Source organism: Callorhinchus milii, unplaced genomic scaffold (genome assembly GCF_018977255.1).
Source record: "Callorhinchus milii isolate IMCB2004 unplaced genomic scaffold, IMCB_Cmil_1.0 Scaffold3, whole genome shotgun sequence".
Taxonomy (NCBI): Eukaryota; Metazoa; Chordata; class Chondrichthyes; order Chimaeriformes; family Callorhinchidae; genus Callorhinchus; species Callorhinchus milii.
This window is the reverse complement of record NW_024704744.1, coordinates 20999543-21018426: the sequence shown is the minus strand read 5'-3', so window position 1 is coordinate 21018426 and position 18884 is coordinate 20999543. Positions and strand designations below refer to the sequence as shown.

General features: G+C 42.7%; 1 protein-coding gene across 1 annotated transcript in view; it reads right to left on the bottom strand.

The window, feature by feature from the left end:
- Positions 1–18884, bottom strand: part of metadherin (protein LYRIC) — a 42849-nt gene that overhangs the window by 10733 nt on the left and 13232 nt on the right. Inside the window, exons 3-7 of the mRNA XM_042332786.1 lie at positions 15859–15946; positions 13125–13298; positions 5757–6008; positions 4891–4968; positions 2094–2192 (exon numbers count right to left, since the gene is read on the bottom strand). Coding sequence (XP_042188720.1) covers positions 2094–2192; positions 4891–4968; positions 5757–6008; positions 13125–13298; positions 15859–15946 — 691 coding nt within the window. The remainder of the gene's footprint in view (positions 1–2093; positions 2193–4890; positions 4969–5756; positions 6009–13124; positions 13299–15858; positions 15947–18884) is intronic.

The window sequence follows — 18884 nt, the reverse complement described above, 5'->3', positions numbered from 1 at the left end:
GAAAAGCTACAGAATTGCTAGCAAGGCTTGAGAAATTGCTCCCTCTGCAAAATTGCTGATAAAGAAAGCAGGGGCTATCATTCAAAGCTCAAGTCAGCGCATGAACAAAAAGATGACAGAGGAATTGGTAACTAAAAAGCCAACTTCCTCCAACAAAAATGGTGCTATTGAAAATAAATTTCAGAACTACGATATTAGGTTATTGCATAATAAGTTTGTGCTACTTTAAGCTCTGTGTGTTCATTCTAAATATGTTTTTTGCACAAGTAAACATTTATTGCTAATGGTCTTCTGGAAGAAAGGGGAGGCAATTGGAAAACAATTGGTGGAAACATATCTAAACAATCAGCGATCGGTACGTGATAAACTTCCGTAATTATTAGGAATGTTCACAATACTTCAGCACTTACCTAAGCACTTTAACTCACAGAATTACAGAAACTATAGCAATGTATGGCATAAAACAAGTTAATTTGGCCCACCTTGTTTCTACTGGCTCTTCTAAAGAGCAATCCATAATAATGCATTCACCACTTCATCTTTCATACCTTGCTTAACATTTTCATCTTCCAATATCTGTTTGGAGTTGAGAACCCAATTCCAAACCTTGCTATGGACTGTCAACAACATTTCCTTAGATTATATAGCCTTGTTCAGCAGGACATTTCAAATTGCTTAACAAAGATAATAATCCTTGCACTTAATATATCACCTTATCATGCTGAAAGGTCTCAAAGTGGTTCAGAGTTTTTTCTGTACAACATATTTGTAGGTGATCCAATTTGCACACAGCAATGTCCCCAGAACAACCATAAGTGAATGACCAATTTGTTTTTGTTTCAGCTGTGGGTTTTTGTTGGCTAGAATCCAGGGAGATACTTTTCAAATAACATCATGTGACCTTTAATGTTCACCACAACAGCTGGAAAAGATCTTGGTTTAAACATTTAAACCACAGGTCAGTACCTGTGACAACGCAACACTTCCCCAGCACTGCATTGGAGTTTCAGCCTAGACCAGTGAGGGCTAACCCATGGCCTGGGTGGCCGTCAAGAGGTGACCTGGTCTATGCGAGTCAGTTCTAAATCAATGTTTTGTTTCCAGTTTTTTCATGATTGTATATTTCTTGATTTATGCATAAATCAAGAATTATTCAATGAAGAACATTTATTTTGCTGTCTTATCAAAAAGGTTGGCCATCACTGGCCTTGACTATGAGCTCAAATGTGGGGCTTGAACACATAACGTGGAGTCCTGTAGCTCAGTGGTTAGAGCACTCGCTTTGCAAGCGAGAGACCTGAGTTCATTTCCAGGCAGGTCAGGGCGAAACCTTGGGCAAGTTTCCTTACTCCACACACCTAATAATAATCCCTCCAAAACCAAAAACAATAATAAATTGGTCATTTTCAATCTACGACTGTTTGTGGGACATTGCTGTGCGCAATTGGCTGCCGCGTTCGCCCACAAATGTACAGTCAATTCACTTTACAGTGTGTTCTGTGAAGCGCTTTGGGACGTCCTCCCGACGTGAAAAGCGCTATATCAAATGCAAGGATTATTATTATTATTATAACCTTCTGATTCAGACATAAGAATGCTATCAACTGAGCCCGACTGACACCTAAAATGGGGATTCCTGAGACAATGAAAGGGAATTTAAGGGTTTGGGCCAATGCCACAAGGAAAGATGGTGCAGAGACAGAGAACAGGGTATTAATGGTGGGACTGAGGGAATGCAAGATAAGCCTGCGATTCAAAAAAATCTATTGGGCACGACAAGTAGACAATCAAAACACAATTAATTAGCTAACTTAGACGTTGTTCTCATGTTGAAAACTAGAGATATTTGGTTTCTAGTCTGTCCATAGCAACGACTGGCACCTCATTTAATGTGCCGTGTGAACTGCTGCATTTCCCAATACAACCATTTTTTTCATGATATGTGGGCTCTCAGTGTGGTTTGGATACTCTTAAGCATTGTGACAGGGTTCTGCGGCCGAACAAAAAAAACTTTCACTGACTAGATTTAGTTAGGCCCTAAAATAGATTTATGCTGAGAGATGTTACACGCAACAAGAAGCAGAATCACTTACCAAGTCCAAGCCATGCTTCGTCAACCGTAGGAGGCGAGAGTGATGCACTCATTTGACCTCTGGACGGACTTTCTTGAGATGAGGTGTTATCAGGGGTAACTGAAGGAGAAATGAATATTTGCATCACAGCAGATTTTAGAGATGCAACAGATTTCGAAAGTTACAACCATGCAGTTAAATTAAATGAATTTATTAAATTAAATGTAATTAAATGTAAATCTCGGGTGCAAATCCTTGACTGTCCAGTGGCTTGGGATGTCCGCCCGACATAAAAAGGCGCTATACAAATGGAACTTCTTGTTGTTGTTGTGAGCTAGCAACATATTATTAGAGCATGTAAAACTATATCTTCCCTCTGAGAAACATTTTACATCTGCCATGGAAAATTATATCACAATCCAGCACAAACATGAAGAAACATCAACAATACAACAATTTACATTTATATAGCACCCCTAATGCAAAGTAGCATCCCAGAGCGCTTACAAGATTTTACACTGAGGCCTATCCACTGCTTTATAAGTCTGGACCAAAATGTTTGTCAACTTGCAGTGAATTTTAGACCCCAGCATTTACACATCTACTGTGCAACTGAAACAGTTTGTGTTTAAAGTTAATATTTACATCCAACATTTATCATGTTAACTTTCACTGCTTACCTTGGAATCGATAGCACTGAATGCATATGCAAATGCTAAATGCAAGTTTTGATTGATTGTTCTATAGAATCTCGGATGAGGTGTATAAGTACTATCCATATTATCCATATACCATCTATTTGTGACACTGACTATAATATTATTCGCTCATCATTTGAGTTACTAGCTCAGTTCACTGGTAGAATACAATCAGTTCCTGATGTTTAACCTCAGGTCAGTACAGCTGATATCACTGCCTTTAACTGCAGCATTTCAGCAAGGTATGAACAGAGAACAAGGGTTGCTCACCTTGTTACCGAGGGCAGATGGCAGAGCGATGTGTAGATACACAGCAGCTCAGCTCTGATGCACTAATAGGACACTCAACACTTTTCAATCAATAGAAATCGATTGCAGGAAACAGGAAACTGATTTCTTCCTTCCTTTGCATTTATAAAGTGCCTTTCACGTCAGAAGGATGTCCCATAGTGCTGGACAGTTAAGGGTTTGCACCCAAACTGGGCGTTGGAATCAAGAGGGGGAGTGGCAAGATGACCAAAGGCACGATCACAGAGGAAGGTATTGAGATGGAAGCTGAGGCAGAGGGATTCTGGAATCTGGAATGGAGCTCCAGATGGTGAGGGCAGAAAAGCTGAAGGTCTGATCGCCAATGGTGGGACGGGAAGGGCGGAAGCCAGTGCCTGTCGAGCAGAGGGAGCGGACCAGTTGGTATGGTGCGAGTAGGTCCCAGAGTTAGGGAGAGCATGGCTGTAGAGAGCTTTAAAAGTGAATTTAAAAGTGACAGGATTTCACCTTTCTTTTTAAAAAAATGAATGGCCTTGCATTGGTAAGTGTAAAAATAGTGATCTCACATTACATAGAGTGGCTGACAATAACAGCGGGAAATGCTTGAGGATTTGTACCCGCCTCAGGACATAAGTCGTACTAAGATGGCATAGGACTTCTGAAAAAATGCTTTTCCATTAAAATTAATCCGTGCTACGATCTAATGTAGGAACTAATGGCACAATAGCGCTCTGAAACTGTACTCTGCGTACGGGGCTCTATATAAATGTAAGTTGTTGTTGTTAATAAGCACTAGGCTATTTAGTTGACTTGTAAAGGAGCCTTGTTATACTGTGGTTGTTGAGCTCCCTAAGTTTACAACCCATTCTATACGGCGGTTGCCACAGCTGGTTTCACTTCTCATGTTCAGTGCATAGGAAGTGACATTAGCAACGTCCTATTGATCCAGAAGTTGGGCATTTCATTGCAGAGATGATTGGAGAGCAGAATGTAGGTGCACAGTGCACACGCACAGTAACCGGGGTCCACAACTGCATTACAACCCAATCGGCTCAAGAAACACATTCTAACAGGGTCTTACTTTACTTTGTTAATGTATAGTAGTAAATTTTTCTGTGATACGCCAACAAAATAAACATGTAATTTATGAGCTCCTACTGCAACAGTGTGCCATTCTGTGAGGTACCAGTTCATGTTTTGGGGTCAACCAGATGTCTGACACGTGTGGAAACTCATCACCATGCTTAAGAGTATCCAAATCAAACTGAGAATTCCATGCATCCCACTTACACATGGAAATTCCATTTGCTTTGATGGAATGCGTACTGTCTCCCTGGAGCGATCCAACCTGCTTACCTAAGTCTGGAAAGCACTAGGTGCAGATTGGCAAGAGCCAAGGCTTGGGTATGCAGAGTTTGAGTTGGGGGTACTGCTGGAGTTTTAACCAGCCAAAACAGCATTGCTTGCTATTGATGCCACTATCTGGCAAGCTTTCCCACTCCTTATCCAGCTAAGACCACATTAGGGCTTTGTTTTGCAAGATTCATAGAAGCTGAGTGGAAAGAGTCCCTGCTCACGGTGACTAGTCTGAGATGTTCTGCCACAAAAATTTCTTTAATGAAGACAACCAAAGCAACAAAAAAAATGTCAAACAAGCAAAAGATATCAAACAATCTCAGTTGATGGCATTATTTGAATTCCTCTGGGGGATTACTGTTTTTAATTTATTGCAGTCCTCCAGTATTCTCCGTTTGGTCTTTGAATATGCAAATCAGCTGAAAATAGCTAGTTTCTGGCTATTGAAATGAACTGAGATGTAACTGTCTCAGACACCAGAGCCGTCTTCCACTTACTTGCTTCGCAGGAAGAGTCAGGAAATGCGCCAAAGGTCACAGGCGGGCATTTAACACCTGTCTTGTTGTCCCAGGTTCCTAAATACAAATCAGTAAATTAATTTGATAGCTAAAGTAGCAATATTGTTCCTTCCTGAATGGTGGGATTAGGTAGGAAAATCGCAGATCATGTTTTACAATGGGACCTATTAGGATTTGGCTAACCATATTAGCTTTCAAAAGGCAACTAAGATAAATACCTTAAAGGAGTCAAGTGGTATCGGGAAAGGGCAGGTAAATGGGACTGCTCTTGGTAAATGGATTGCTCTTAATCTGAATGGTCTTCTATGCTGTAAATTTCTATGGTTTTATGGATAAATCTAGCTCCAACAACAATTTACATTTATATTGTGTCTTCCATATCAAAGCAATTGGCAAGCTGATTCAGAACCCCAGCTGGGGGTGGGAAGATCTGAGAAGGAGGGGGGAGAGGTCAGGAAAAGGATCGAGAGGGTGGGTTTTAAGGTGGACTTTAAAAGTGGGGGGGTGAAGGGTGTGGGGGAGGCGGAGAGATTTAGGGGGATGGAGTTTCAGAGAGTGGGGCAGATGGCTGAAAGCTCAAACCGATTCGGCAGGGACATGAAACAAGTATTCTCTAAGCAGAGAGAGCAGCTGGACGGAAGGGATTCAGGAAGATGGTTGCTGGAAGGAGTCTTCACTTAGATTCAGTAAATTAAGGAATAACGTGTGGAAGACTCCCTAAATGGATTTCACTTTGGCTTCTAATAACAGAGAAATTCATTCCCCCCCCGCATCAACTTTGGCTGCCAACAGCACTATCGAGTCCCCAACCTTTACCGTCATGTAAAAATCCTCAGGGTACTGACCGATATTAGCAAAGATGTCCTGTTCCACCGATTCCATAGTGTCCCAGTCAACCCCACTGCTGCTCGGTTCCTTCACCGTTCCTCCCCACCCTGAGGTGGCCACGGGTCTGTCTAAGAGCCCCCAGCCCAGGCGGTCAGCATCTGCCCCTCCTCCAGTTGTGAGCTGCCAGCCGCTGGTTTTGTTGGCCAGTTCGTTCCAGCTGACTGCTGGGTCAATCACAGAAACAGGCGGGGAGCTCCATCCAGGGCTCTCTGAGGGTAAAGAAAATAACTGGTAATGAAAAGAACCTGCATAATGAACAATAATAATAATCCTTGCATTTGATATAGCGCCTTATCACATCCTTGGAGACATCTCAAAGCACTTTACAGAATATATTATAAAGTGAATTGATTGACTATATTTTGTGGGCGAAATGCTGCAGCGGATTTTGCACAGCATTAGTGGATATTTATGGAGCACTGTTCATAGAATCATCAAGATCACGGTATTTGAGCAGGCTGCTATCTCCTCCACTGGAGCTATCGATTTGTGCTCTTTGCCTGTACACTTTTATGTTGTTTTTCAAATATTTGTCTAATTTAATGTTCTCTATGGTCATAGTTTCAATTGCTGATTTCTGTGAATGTTCTAACAATCTTTCAATTTTATTTCTTCCAAATTCAGCACTGTTTCTATGCTCCCTTGTTACCGATTTACCAAGGAAAGTGCAAAGACTTTCACAATTTTTCCTCCCAGAATTTTTGAAGATCTCTATTACATCTCCTCTTCACCTTTTCTGTTTCACTGAAAACAGCTCCAATTTTATGAGCTTATTCTCAGAACTCACTGTTCCATCCCTGGTACCAGGGACTCCATGCTGTACCTTCTCCTTTGCTCTGATGTCCCTTCTAAAATTGGGTGCCCAAAACTGTACCCAGGATCCAGCTGCTATCTAACCAATGCCTTGTACGAATTTAACTTCATTTATAATTGATTCAGATCTAGGGACGTAACTACCCTAGGTTAAGGTGCAAGGTATGAATTTGTGGTTTCAATGGCAGTCAGTATTTCCTCCAAAATGAATTTGTGATAATCCTGCTTAATTGGTAGCACTTTTGCTTCTGAGAAAGGAAGACTGCAGATTCAAGTCTCAGTCTAGTTCGTTCCATCTGACTGCTGGATGAATCACTCCAACGCAGCACTGGAGTGTGCTGAATTGTCAGAGGTGCCGTCCTTCAAATGAGACGTTAAACCAAGAACTGCCTTTCAGGGTGATGTTAAAGTTCCCTTGGCACCATTTGAAATGAGAAAAGAGTTTCTCCTGGTGTCCTGGCCAAGACCAGGTTGATTACAGAGTCTTTGCCAATTTTAAAAATAACTGTGCACTGGGAATGTACTGGGAAAATGGAAACTTCCGGCCAGCTTTAGATAAGATTGCTGTGTTAAACTGCTATGGAATATAAATTACTGCTACCCTTTGAATAAATCCAGTCAATATAATCCCTGTGGACTGTACAGTGACTGTTTCAGTTTTCTTCTCTCCTAAAGGTGCTGGCCCACCCAAGTAGCTATTCTTTAAGTGTGTGCCCAGACTTAGGGTGGTGCAAGGCTATTGAACAGCAGAAACCTTTTTAAATTAATTTTGTAAGTTTTTTTTTGTTAAGAATGAGTCCTGTGTCCTGGCCTCAACCACCATTCCTGTATCCTGTCTGTCATTAATTACCCTCCCTCTGGGTAAAGAAAAACTTTCTGGTATCTGTCCTGAAATTGCCCTATGCAACTCGAAACCTATGTCCTCCTGTTGTACTGTCTTGGTGCATCCTAAAGTATTGCTCTGAGTTTACAACAACAACAAAAAAATTACCATTTATAGAGCGCCTTTCACGTTGGGGGGGTGTCCCAAAGCGGTGAACAGTCAGATGTTGGGGCCCGAGCATGGGGGAGGGGTGGCGTAGGGGTGAGGGAAGGCAGAGAGGTGGGAGGGAGACCAAAGGCACGGTCGAAGAGAAGGGTCTTGAGACCGGCCTTGAAGGAGGCGAGGGAGGAAGCAAGGCGAAGGGACTGTGGGATGGAGTTCCAAAGTGAGCCATTTTCTCTTAAAACTAAAGAACCCTTGCTTGTCTAATCATTGCCCACAGCTCATTCCTTTAACACCGGGGATCATCCTGCTTATTCTTCTCTGCACTGCCTCTAGGGCCTGGACAATAACAACAACTTGCATTTAATTAGCACCCATCATGCGGGATAGTGTCTCGGAGCGCTTTACAGTGGCGGAGCCTGAAGCTGAGGAGATTGTAAACACGGTTGAAGAGGAAGGATCTAAAAATAGGGAAGGAGGGGGCAAGGTGGAGGGATTGAGGGAGAAAGTTGCAATGTTTCAGGGCAAATTGTTTTTTTTCTTGAGCGATTATTATTAGGCGTGTGGAGTAAGGAAACTTGCCCAACGTTTCGCCCTGCCGGGAATTGAGCCCAGGTCTCTCACTTGAGAGGCGAGTGCTGTAACCACTGTGCTACAGGACTCCACAATTGGTGGATAAATCACTGTAATCTTCCCCATCACCTATTCTTTTCAGAACTAGGCTTTCAAATTAAAATCAGCTCTCAGAGGAGCAGTTGAACAAAAGCTCATTTCCCCTTCACCTAAAGTGAGTTGCTACACCTTCACTCCAGACATCATGAAGGAAATTCACTATCAATTGCAATCAAATGTGCTGGCTGTCGCAGGCCAACCCAGCCCCTCTTGCGGGAGCGATAGCTCTTGGGAAAAAGTCCTCCGACGTTCATATTTGCTTTGGAATAATATTAATATCCAGATGCTACCTCAAATATTGCATATTACAAATTAACTCTCTCAGCTCATGTCACTTCATTTGTTGATACACTTGTCAACAGGATTTTTCAGTAGGCAATGTGTTAAGTACTTATCTGGGTATATAATAATAATGTAGTAATTAATAATTGATGATTAACATCAATAATTAATTAAGAATTAAATTAATTAAGAATGAATGCATATAATAATAATAATGAACCCGGTTGTTAGTCGATTGGTGGATCGCTTTTCCGGGGGTAATAATCCCTTCAAAAAAATTATTAAAAAATAAAATAATTATTAAAATAAACCTTTTATTAAGGTTTTAAAGGTAGGTCCCACTGTTGGTCCCACTTTTAAAACCTTTCTTTTCAACTGCACATCTTGGGCTCTTTTAAACCTGCACCTAATTTTTCTCTGGAATTAGGTAGGCGGGTGCATCCCTCCAGGGAGAGAGTGCGCATTCCATTCCAGACAGGGGGAAATTTTCACGTGTAAGTAGAACCTTCAGTCTGGTTAAAAATTCTGGGTTGTATATTTCTTTTTTTAAAAAAAATTGTTCGTGTGTCTTATTATTTTTCTGATTTTCCTGGGTAATGCTCACACACCAGCACACAAACTACAGTAGAGGATGTTAAGAGTGACCACAAACAACAACAACTTGCATTTACATAGCACCCTTAACTCAGGGTAGCGTCCCGGAGCGCGAACAAACCTGGCTAGTTTTCCCCTCTCTATTCTGGGGACAATAATAGTAATAATCCTTGCATTTGATATAGTGCTTTTCACGTCTTCTAGATATCTCAAAGCCCTTTACAGAATATACTGTAAAGTGAATTGACCGTATGTTTGTGGGCGAAACGCAGCAGCCAATTGCGCAGAGCAATGTCCCACAAACAGTCGTGGATTGAAAATGACCAATTTATTATTGTTTTGGAGGGATTATTATTAGGTGTGTGGAGTAAGGAAACTTGCCCAAGGTTTCGCCCTGCCTGGAATCGAACAACAACAACAAGATTCCATTTATTGAGCGCCTTTCACGTCGGGAGGACGTCCCAAGGCGCCGGACAGTTGGGTCAGGACCCGAGCAGGGGGGGAAATGGTCAGGGTGAGGGGAGGGAAGGGAGGGAGCGAGGAGGGGGTAGAGAGTCGAGAGGGGAGCTGAAGGAACGGTCAAAGAGAAAGGTCTTGTGACCGGCCTTGAAGGAGGAAAGGGAGGAGGCGGCGAAGGCACTGGGGGATGGAGTTCCAGAGCCTAGGGGCTGAGAGGCTGAAGGCCCGGCCACCGATGGTAGGGCGGTTGGGGTGGGGGATGTGGAGCAGACCGGAGCCAGAGGAACGGAGGGTACGGGCAGGTAGGTAGGGGAATAGTAGGTCGGAGAGTTAAGTGTCTCGCTTGCAAGGCGAGTTCTCTAACCACTGAGCTCCAGGATTTAACCTCACCAAGCAATTCTGACTGAAACTAGCAAATTCAGCATAGTATATGAACCAGCGAGCTCCTGCTCTATAAGCTCCATCCACTATACCATCAGAGTTGCTCCCCATCATGGGACTTTAATGTCCAATTGAACAGGCAGAAGGGACCTCAGGTTAATGTCGCCTTTGAACAGTACCTAGTGCTTCTCCTAGCATAGAAAATTGTCTCTCATCCAGGCTTTGAACTCTGACAGACAATCCGTCAGGACAGCAGTGGTCCTGGAGTCGAGGGTGGAGGCAGAGAGATAAAGTTGGGTATCATCCACAAACACATAGAAGTTAATCCATTTTTGCAGAGAGGACCAAGGTCAGAGCCCTGGGGAATACCACATGTGATAGTGCGATGGCTAAGTGAGAAGCCATGGGTGGAAACAAAGTGGAAACAATGGGAAAGATAAAAACAGAACCAGACAAGAACAGAGCCATGAAAGTGTAGCTATGACGAGAGGTGGTGGAGAAGAATACAGTGGTCAACAGTGTCAAAGGCAGCGGAGAGATCAAGAAGGATGAGGAGACAGAGAGAGCCTTAGCCTTTGATTTCAAGATCCTCATCCTCACCTACAAGGCCATTCACGGCCTTGCTCCCTCCTACCTCTCCAACCTACTATCCCCCTACCTACCTGCCCGTACCCTCCGTTCCTCCGGCTCCGGTCTGCTCCACGTCCCCCGCCCCAATCGCCCTACCATCGGTGGTCGGGCCTTCAGCCTCTCAGCCCCTAGGCTCTGGAACTCCATCCCCCAGTGCCTTCGCCTTGCTTCCTCCCTTTCCTCCTTCAAGGCCGGTCTCAAAACCTTTCTCTTTGACCGAGCCTTCAGCTCCCCTCTCGACTCTCTTCCCCTCCTCGCTCCCTCCCTTCCCTCCCCTCACCCTAACCATTTCCACCCTCCTCGCTCCCCTCACCCTGACCATTTCCCCCCTGCTCGGGTCATGACCCAACTGTGCAGCGCCTTGGGACGTCCTCCTGACGTGAAAGGCGCTTTATAAATGGAATCTTGTTGTTGTTGTTGTTGTTGTTGTTAGTCACAAATAGACAGAATGTCATTTATCACTTTAACTAAGGCTGTCTCTGTATTATGGGCAGGCGGAAACCATCTTGAACCCATAACCCAAAGGTCCAGTGTTCACCAAACTGAGATATTGTGTACATTAACATCGCATTGGAGTTAATCGTAAGCACACAGGGAAAAAAATCACCAACATACTGAACCAAGAATAATTCGAATGTGCCATATGCAGTGCGAATGGCAAACATATAACTTATCTTCGAGTAATAATTTAATACCCCTCTCCACCAGCATTGTAATCATTCAGGCAAAAGGGCAAATGTTGTACATATTACAGGATTCTGTTTCAGAGTCACAACTCAGATCAGAATACAGGTCATGACTTCTGAAGCTATTTATTACATTATAAGCAACCAACTCTGACTGAAATATCCAGCTATAGGATCTCACCCGTTTACAGTCTGCCTAATTTAATACACTCAGCACTTAAACAGCTGAGAAAATGATCATGACAATACATCCCAAACTATTTCTTGTTTAGGCATACCTTTGCTTCTGTGCAAATATTTCTAATTGCTTAGGAATTTAATTGAATGCTAAAACAACAATTTACATTTATCTAGTACCTTTCATGTCAGGAGAAAGTCTCAAAAAGCTTTGCATAATTGATTGGGACCCCGAATTGAGCTAAGGAGGGGAGAGGAAAGGTGGCCGAAAAATAATATGGCACAAGAGATAGGTTTTAAGGCAGGTCCTGAAGGCAGAGGGGAAGGGGCAAGGCAGTGGGTAGAAGGTGGGTGTGAAATAGCTGAAGACTATTGTGGTGATGGTGGGGTAGAGGATGTGAAGCAGACTACTGTTTTCTGAGCGAAAGGAGTGGCTAGGGTAGTAGGGTCGCAGAGGTAGGATGTCATGGTGGCATTTGAATGTGAGCATAAGAACATGGAATTCGATCCACTGGGGGATGGGGAGCCAGTGAAGCTGAATGAGGATGAGGGTAATGGGTTCGCGGGGCCTCGTGCAGGGAATGACACGACATGCAGAGCTCTGGATGGAGCTGGGCTTCTTTACCCAGTCTCCGAGGCAGGGGAACTCAATCAAGATGTACTTATTTGTCTGCTGAAAATTATATTATGATTTTGAATAAATTATGTATCCTTTTCCTTCCAGCCAGAGCTGTGCTAATTATAGTGTCTTTCTCACAAGGTTATTTCTGACTCACAGATGTTTGTGAAGCTTGAGGGCTGAAGTTGCCTTATTGTATTCACTATTACACTCATTTTGGTGCACTCCCTATTACATTTGCCATGGCATATTCACTATTAGACTCATCTTGGCTTGCTCACTATTACACTCACCTTGTAATATTCACTATTATACTGGCCTTGGTGTGCTCATTTTTACACTTGCCTTGCTGTATTCACTGAATTAACTGAAGGCCTTGCAACATAATAGCTTTCTCTAAGAAATCCTCCTGTCATCTACTAAAGGGTACCCAACTAGCTGCCGTGTTTAGCCACAAAATAGTCAATCCACTTTACAGTATATCCTGTGAAGCGCTTTGAGACGTCTCAATATTGTGATTAGGCACTATATCAAATGCAAGGATTATTCTTATTATGTGTGTGTCAGCCTGGTTCAGCTGGGACTAATCTTGCCTCGGAAGGTTTTCGGGACTTTGAATTTATATAATTTAAACTGACACTCCAATGCAATGCTGGTGGGGGGGTGAATTATTGAAGGTGCCGTCTTTCGGATCAGATGTTTAGATTGAGGTCCCATCTGCCTGTTCAGGTGGACGTTAAAGATCTATTCGAAAAGAGAAAGGAGTTTCTTCCGGTGTCCTGTTCAGCAATCCCTCAAATAAAGTTGGTCACTCACACCATGGCTATTTGTGGGCATTGCTGTTCACCAGTTGGTTCCTGTGTTTGTCTAGAAAATATGTCTAGAAAGTTACCACACTATGCAGTATATCCCTATCAAAAGTTATCAGGTCTCGTCGACGTGAAAGGCGCTATATCATATGTAAGATTTATTATCATTTCAGGTCTTCAATCAACAACCAAAGGATAATGACAGTGTTAAGGGGTACCTTCCTGATCATCTGAGCCCCTGTTGTCTCCGGCTGGTTTTGAGGTGGTCCTACGTCCGTCAGAATGACCCAAAAAACTAGGATCAAGGCAGCTGCCTGTATCACTCTTCTTCTTCTGTCGCTCTTTCCTCAATTGGCGCTTCTCTCGGTTGCTGATTTTAGTCACCCAATCCCCTAGAAGTTGAAAAAACATTCAATGGAGTTTGTATATGGTATACAACAGCTTTAACAAAGCCAAATAAAAAACACACCAAACGCTTTTTTCCCCCCATACTGGGGTCCAAAACGAAGCGATTTCAAACTGGAATTTTCAATGAAGGAATCCGGAAATACGTTAGGCTGCCTTGAAGGAACCCCTTTTGATGCCTCCTACGTTTGGAGAGAACTTACCACCAGTCGGCAAGGAGACCCTGGTTACTGGAAAGGGCCTCCAGATGGACTCATTACTTTAGGAAAACAGTTTGAAATCACCACGTTTTAAATTTCCAATAAATAACTTCAGGCGAGAATGAATCACTGATCAATCTTATATATCCATTAAAATCTTCCAAAAATATCTTCCTTTTTGAATAAAGGTGTCACTGGTGTTATTTTGTATTATTTCTTTCGTTTAGTGAGTCATCGTAACCTTGTGATTTTTAAATTGTCAAAGTCTATAATTCTTTGAGGACCACTGAAATCATTTTTTGTTCACTGAATAAAAACCCTGTTATTTTCCATTTTTTTTTGGGGTGTTCAAAAAAGAGAAAATCGAGGGTCAAAAGTTTGATAGGAATACATTTCTGTTAATGTTATTTCTTTTGGAACATCCAAAATCTTATTTACGGTGGAATAATGGTATTTAAAAGGAAAACAGATATTTATGGACATTTATGGTAAACGCGGGGGTGGGATGCAGGGGTGGTTATGATGGGAAAAGTGTATATTTATGGTAAAAATGGGCATTTATGATGAAAAATGGTATTTATGATGAAAATCGGTAAGTCAACTAATCTTTAATGATTGTTTATCAGTTCCCAAATATGTGTCCAAGATACAAGAGAGGTTGCCAGCAAGGCCTACATTGATAAGAGGCCTGGGAATGAGGCACCTGTTTTGTCTACTGAGATTTTTGCACGACTCAGAGAGACTCGATAGTGGAGAAAGGGATATGTAAAAAATCCTAAGCCTCCCCAAAATTAAGGACATTCTATTTGTTCTTGTGAAGTCTGTTCAACACGATAGTCAGGAGGTTTGACTTCTGTTTTGTAAAGTGCTGACGAGTCTCCAGTTGCTAACCAGGGGACAGTGTATGCTGCTCTCATCATCTGGAGAGCCATTTGTGGACTGACCATCAGGCAGATTGACATTACTCATCTTAATTTAGACTCCATTTGGCTTCATTTTACATTTCTAGAATCCGAGCTGGGCTAGATGCTGCCAACAGTCACTTCTGCCAATGGTTCTGCTCCAATTCCACCCCCCACCCCTCACACACAGCCTGAACACACACATAACCGGAGGGTTTATATTAAATTACTTTGGTCCATGGTAAATTGTGCATCAGCTGAAAAAGGAGCAAAATTATGTTTGAAACACAATGTCACTACAAACAGGGCTGGAGCATGCCCTCCGTGCGTTGCCTTAAACCCTAGTTGAAAATTAAGCAACTTATTGTCACAAAACATATAATAATAATCCTTGCATTTGATATAGCACTTTATCACGGCGTTGAGACGTCGCTAAGCGCTTCACAGAATATACTGTAAAAAGAATTAACTGTATATTCAGTGGGTGAAATGCAGCAACAAATTGCACATTGACTGCAGAAAGTTTTCAGAACTCTGGGTTGGCCCAGTACAAATCTGATCATTCTTTTCAGCAAGGAATCTTATTTGTTCATGAATCATAAGTAGGAATACGGTTGTTAGTCGATTGACAGATCAGTTTTCCAGGATAATAATCCTTTTTTTTAATATAATTTGCCTATTCAATCCACGACTGTTTGTGGGACACTGTTGTATGCTATTGGCTGCCACATTTCACACACAAAATTATAGTCAATTAATTTTACACTATATTCTGTGAAGAGCTTTGAAATGTCTCAAAGATGTGATAAGATGCTATATCAATTATTATTATGAATGAGTCTCAACAATACGAAGAAAGAAAGATAGAATCCTTTCTTTTTCATTTTAATATTATTTGTGACATGATCCCAGAACTGAATTCCAGTTTGGTTGTGTAAACAGTGCACTTCTGGCTAGAATATGTCTGTAATTTCTATCGTAAAAGCAATGCCATGTACTTTCCATGAACAGGAATGTTTCCCTTCCTGGTAGAGAATCCACCCATTTACATTGTCTCCCTATCTGTGTCTTTTGATACTGGGTGGAGAACTGGAGGAGTCAGGATTTCCTAAGCTCACAGTCATTTGGGAGGTCAAGACAATGTGTGGAGGCTGTTCAAAATTACAGCCAACTGCTGGAGGAAAACACTCAAAAACAATGACCATGTATATTCAAGCCTCATGTCAGGACTTAAAAGCGTCTCTGCCTCCAATCCCACCTGACATCAAATGCTGCTGAAACCCTCATCTGCACCTTTGTCATCAACGCCTCAGCGTCTCAAATGCACTCATCGTTGGTCTCTGCAGTTCCACCATCCATAAGGTCCAGCTCATCCAAAAATCTGCCACCTAGGTCCTCATCACGGAACCAAACTCTGCACATCCATGACTAATTCTGAAACTCACCCGCTTCTTCCTCATTTACATTTCCATTGGCTGAAATATTTGGTTCCTTTGATGATCTCTCATCCATTCGCTGTTTTTTCTTCTTGGTCTGTGAGGAGAATTCAAACAATAGCTTCAGAATCTTGCAGAGCACATATTGCTTCACTTAACCACAGCGCTGCACTCAAGGATGGAGAGTGCAGTACTTACAAACACAAGTTTTCACACAAACTTAACTCCCTGCTTAGTGCTGAATGACTGCCAGACTACCATCAGACAAGAAACAGACTAAGTCTCACTTTCAGTAGCTTGTTTCGGTCCCTTTTTTACTGTGGTAAAGTGCTTCAAATGTCAGGTGCACTCTAACTCAAGTGTACAAAAAAATCCTCGTCATTAACAAATTCATCGTTGATGGAAACATTGATATCCTCTCCCTTACAGAAACCTGGATCACCCCAGGCGCCACCTTCAACCTGACCGAGGCCACACCACACGGCTAAACCTTCCACCATTCCCCAAGACCTAACCGCCATGGTGGTGGTGTGGGCCTCATCTCCAAATCCTCACTTTCCCTATCTAATCCCTTACTCCTCCAGTTCCTTCCCCTCCTTCAAGCACCTTACCCTCTACCATCCCTCCAATCTTTCCTCAAAATTCTCCTATTTATCGCTTCCCAAAACAATCCCCATCTTCCATACTGACATCTCCACCCTTCCAGCTTCCCTCTGCCTCTGCTTTGAACGCCTATTCATCCTAGGGTGACTTCAACCTGTACTTCACCCCCTCTTGCTCTTTCTGCGCTGACTTCTGCTCCCTTCTCTCCTCTCACAACCTCTCCCCCCACATCCACTCTGCTACCCACATTCATGGCCACCCTCTTGATCTGGTGATTACCCGGGGCCTCACTTTCTCGGATCTCACCATCACCAACAAAGCCATCTTGGACACTTCTTCATCTCCCTTAACGCCTCCATCCCTCTCCCCCTTGCCCACTACCCAACCAAACTCCATCTCCTACCGCCCTTGAAAAAACATCTCCTCCCCCACCCCCACTCCCTCTCCGCTGCCCTGAAATCATCTAATCTCCTCTTCTCTGGTTTCCTCCTGCACCAACTTATCCTCCTCGGTCACTCTCCTCCACAACTCCCTCTCCGCCACTCTCGATGCCGTCACCCCCCCTCACCTCCCGGACTGCCTCCTACTCATGCAAGTCACCCTGTACACCAGCCACCTCTGATCCCTCATCACACCTGACTCAAATCTAGTTTAACGGTCCATCCACCCTCCACTCCTCCTGATCCCAACTCTCAGCTCGGGTCCAAATCCCTGACTTTCCAGTGCCTTGGGATATCCTCCTGATCTGAAAGGCTCTATACAAATGTCATCTGTTGTTGTACATTACCCACTGTTAAGACAACAAAATACGAAAGCTGCTACTGAGCAACTTGGCTCAATTGGTTAAGACTTTGGGTCAGAAGGTTGTGGGGTCAAACTCTACATTGGGAGTTTGAGCTCAGTCCAGGCTACTATTCCAATGCAGTGCTGAGGGCGGAGAGCGCTATCCTTCAGGTAAAATGTTAAACTGAGGTCCTGTCCATGTTGTTCAGGTGGATATTAAATATTCCATGGGTCGATTTGGAAAAGAAATGACTCCCGGTGTACTAGCCAACAATCCCGTAAACAAAAATATGGTCACTTCATGTCTGTTTGAGGCACACTGCTGTGCACAAATTGGTGTTTGCTTACAAATGCACAGTCACTACACTTTACAGAAATGCTGAGATGCTCTCAACATAATAGGTGCCAAATCAAATGCAAGGATTATTATTATGACCACTATTCTGGAAAAAATATTATGTACTTCATTACGATTAAATTACTGGAATTGCCTTTTACCATCTCACCCATCAACAATAAAAACATAACATTGTACTAAACAAGAAAAGTCCATTCGAATCCTCCTCATCCTATTTTCCAAATTATGATTGCTTTCCATTTCTCATAGCCTCTGATGCCCATCAAAACTATCCAATTCCCTTTTGAAATTGCCAACCTGTTTCTATTGTCTTATGACTAACAATGAATTGAAAGAAAACTGTATATCCATCTCCTCCAACGGGGTACACTTTCATCAAAGCATCTGATAAACTTGACCCCTGGCAGCTAGAAACCAGCATCGTTGTTTTAAAATAAAATATGGTGATTGGAAATATTCCCCCAGTGTCAATTTGTAACACTGCAGCAATCCAATTTAATGTAGTGGGGCTTACTTATGTTGGATGAGTCAGCAATACGTGCAAAACTATCACTATCACTTTGTGATGAAGTGCACTAGTGAGCGTTAAACATGCACTTTGTCTTGGCGCTTTCCTTGCATTGAAAAAAATGCACTGACTTAATGAAGTCAGCAGTAATAAAAACAGATTCAACTGTAACTCACAGCCTTGGTGATGGAAGCATCTCAATTTTCAGGAAATTGCAGATTTACTTAAATTTTATTTTTAGTTCCTAGTTTCATGCCCACTAGTGATGGTGTTTCATAGAATCATAGAATTATACAGCACAGAAGCAGGCCATTTGGCCTATCGTCTCTGTGCTGGCTCTTTTAAAAGAGCTGTCCAAATCAATCCCACTTCCCCGTGCTCTCCCCATAGCCCTGCAAACATGCAGAAAGACATTTAGGACAATAGGAAAATAGGAACAGGAAAAGACAATTCAGTCTATTGAGCATGTTTTACCAGTTTATTGGATTTTATCAAATCTTTTAATCCCAATCCTTGCCCTTTCAAACCTTTTTTTATACCTCTACTACCCAATTATCAATCTCTCTTTTAAGCGAACCGATTGATTCTACCTCGAACACAGCATTCCACAGCTTCCCAAACCCTCTGTATGAAGAAATACTTCCTGCTTGCAACTCTAACTCTCTTAGATCTGATTTTAAGCCTATGTCCCCTTGCAGCGGGTTCCTCTACCAGGTGGAAGGGATGTCTATTATTTGGCATCTAACCCGGGCAGTCCTGGTCTGACACAGATGCAGGATTTTG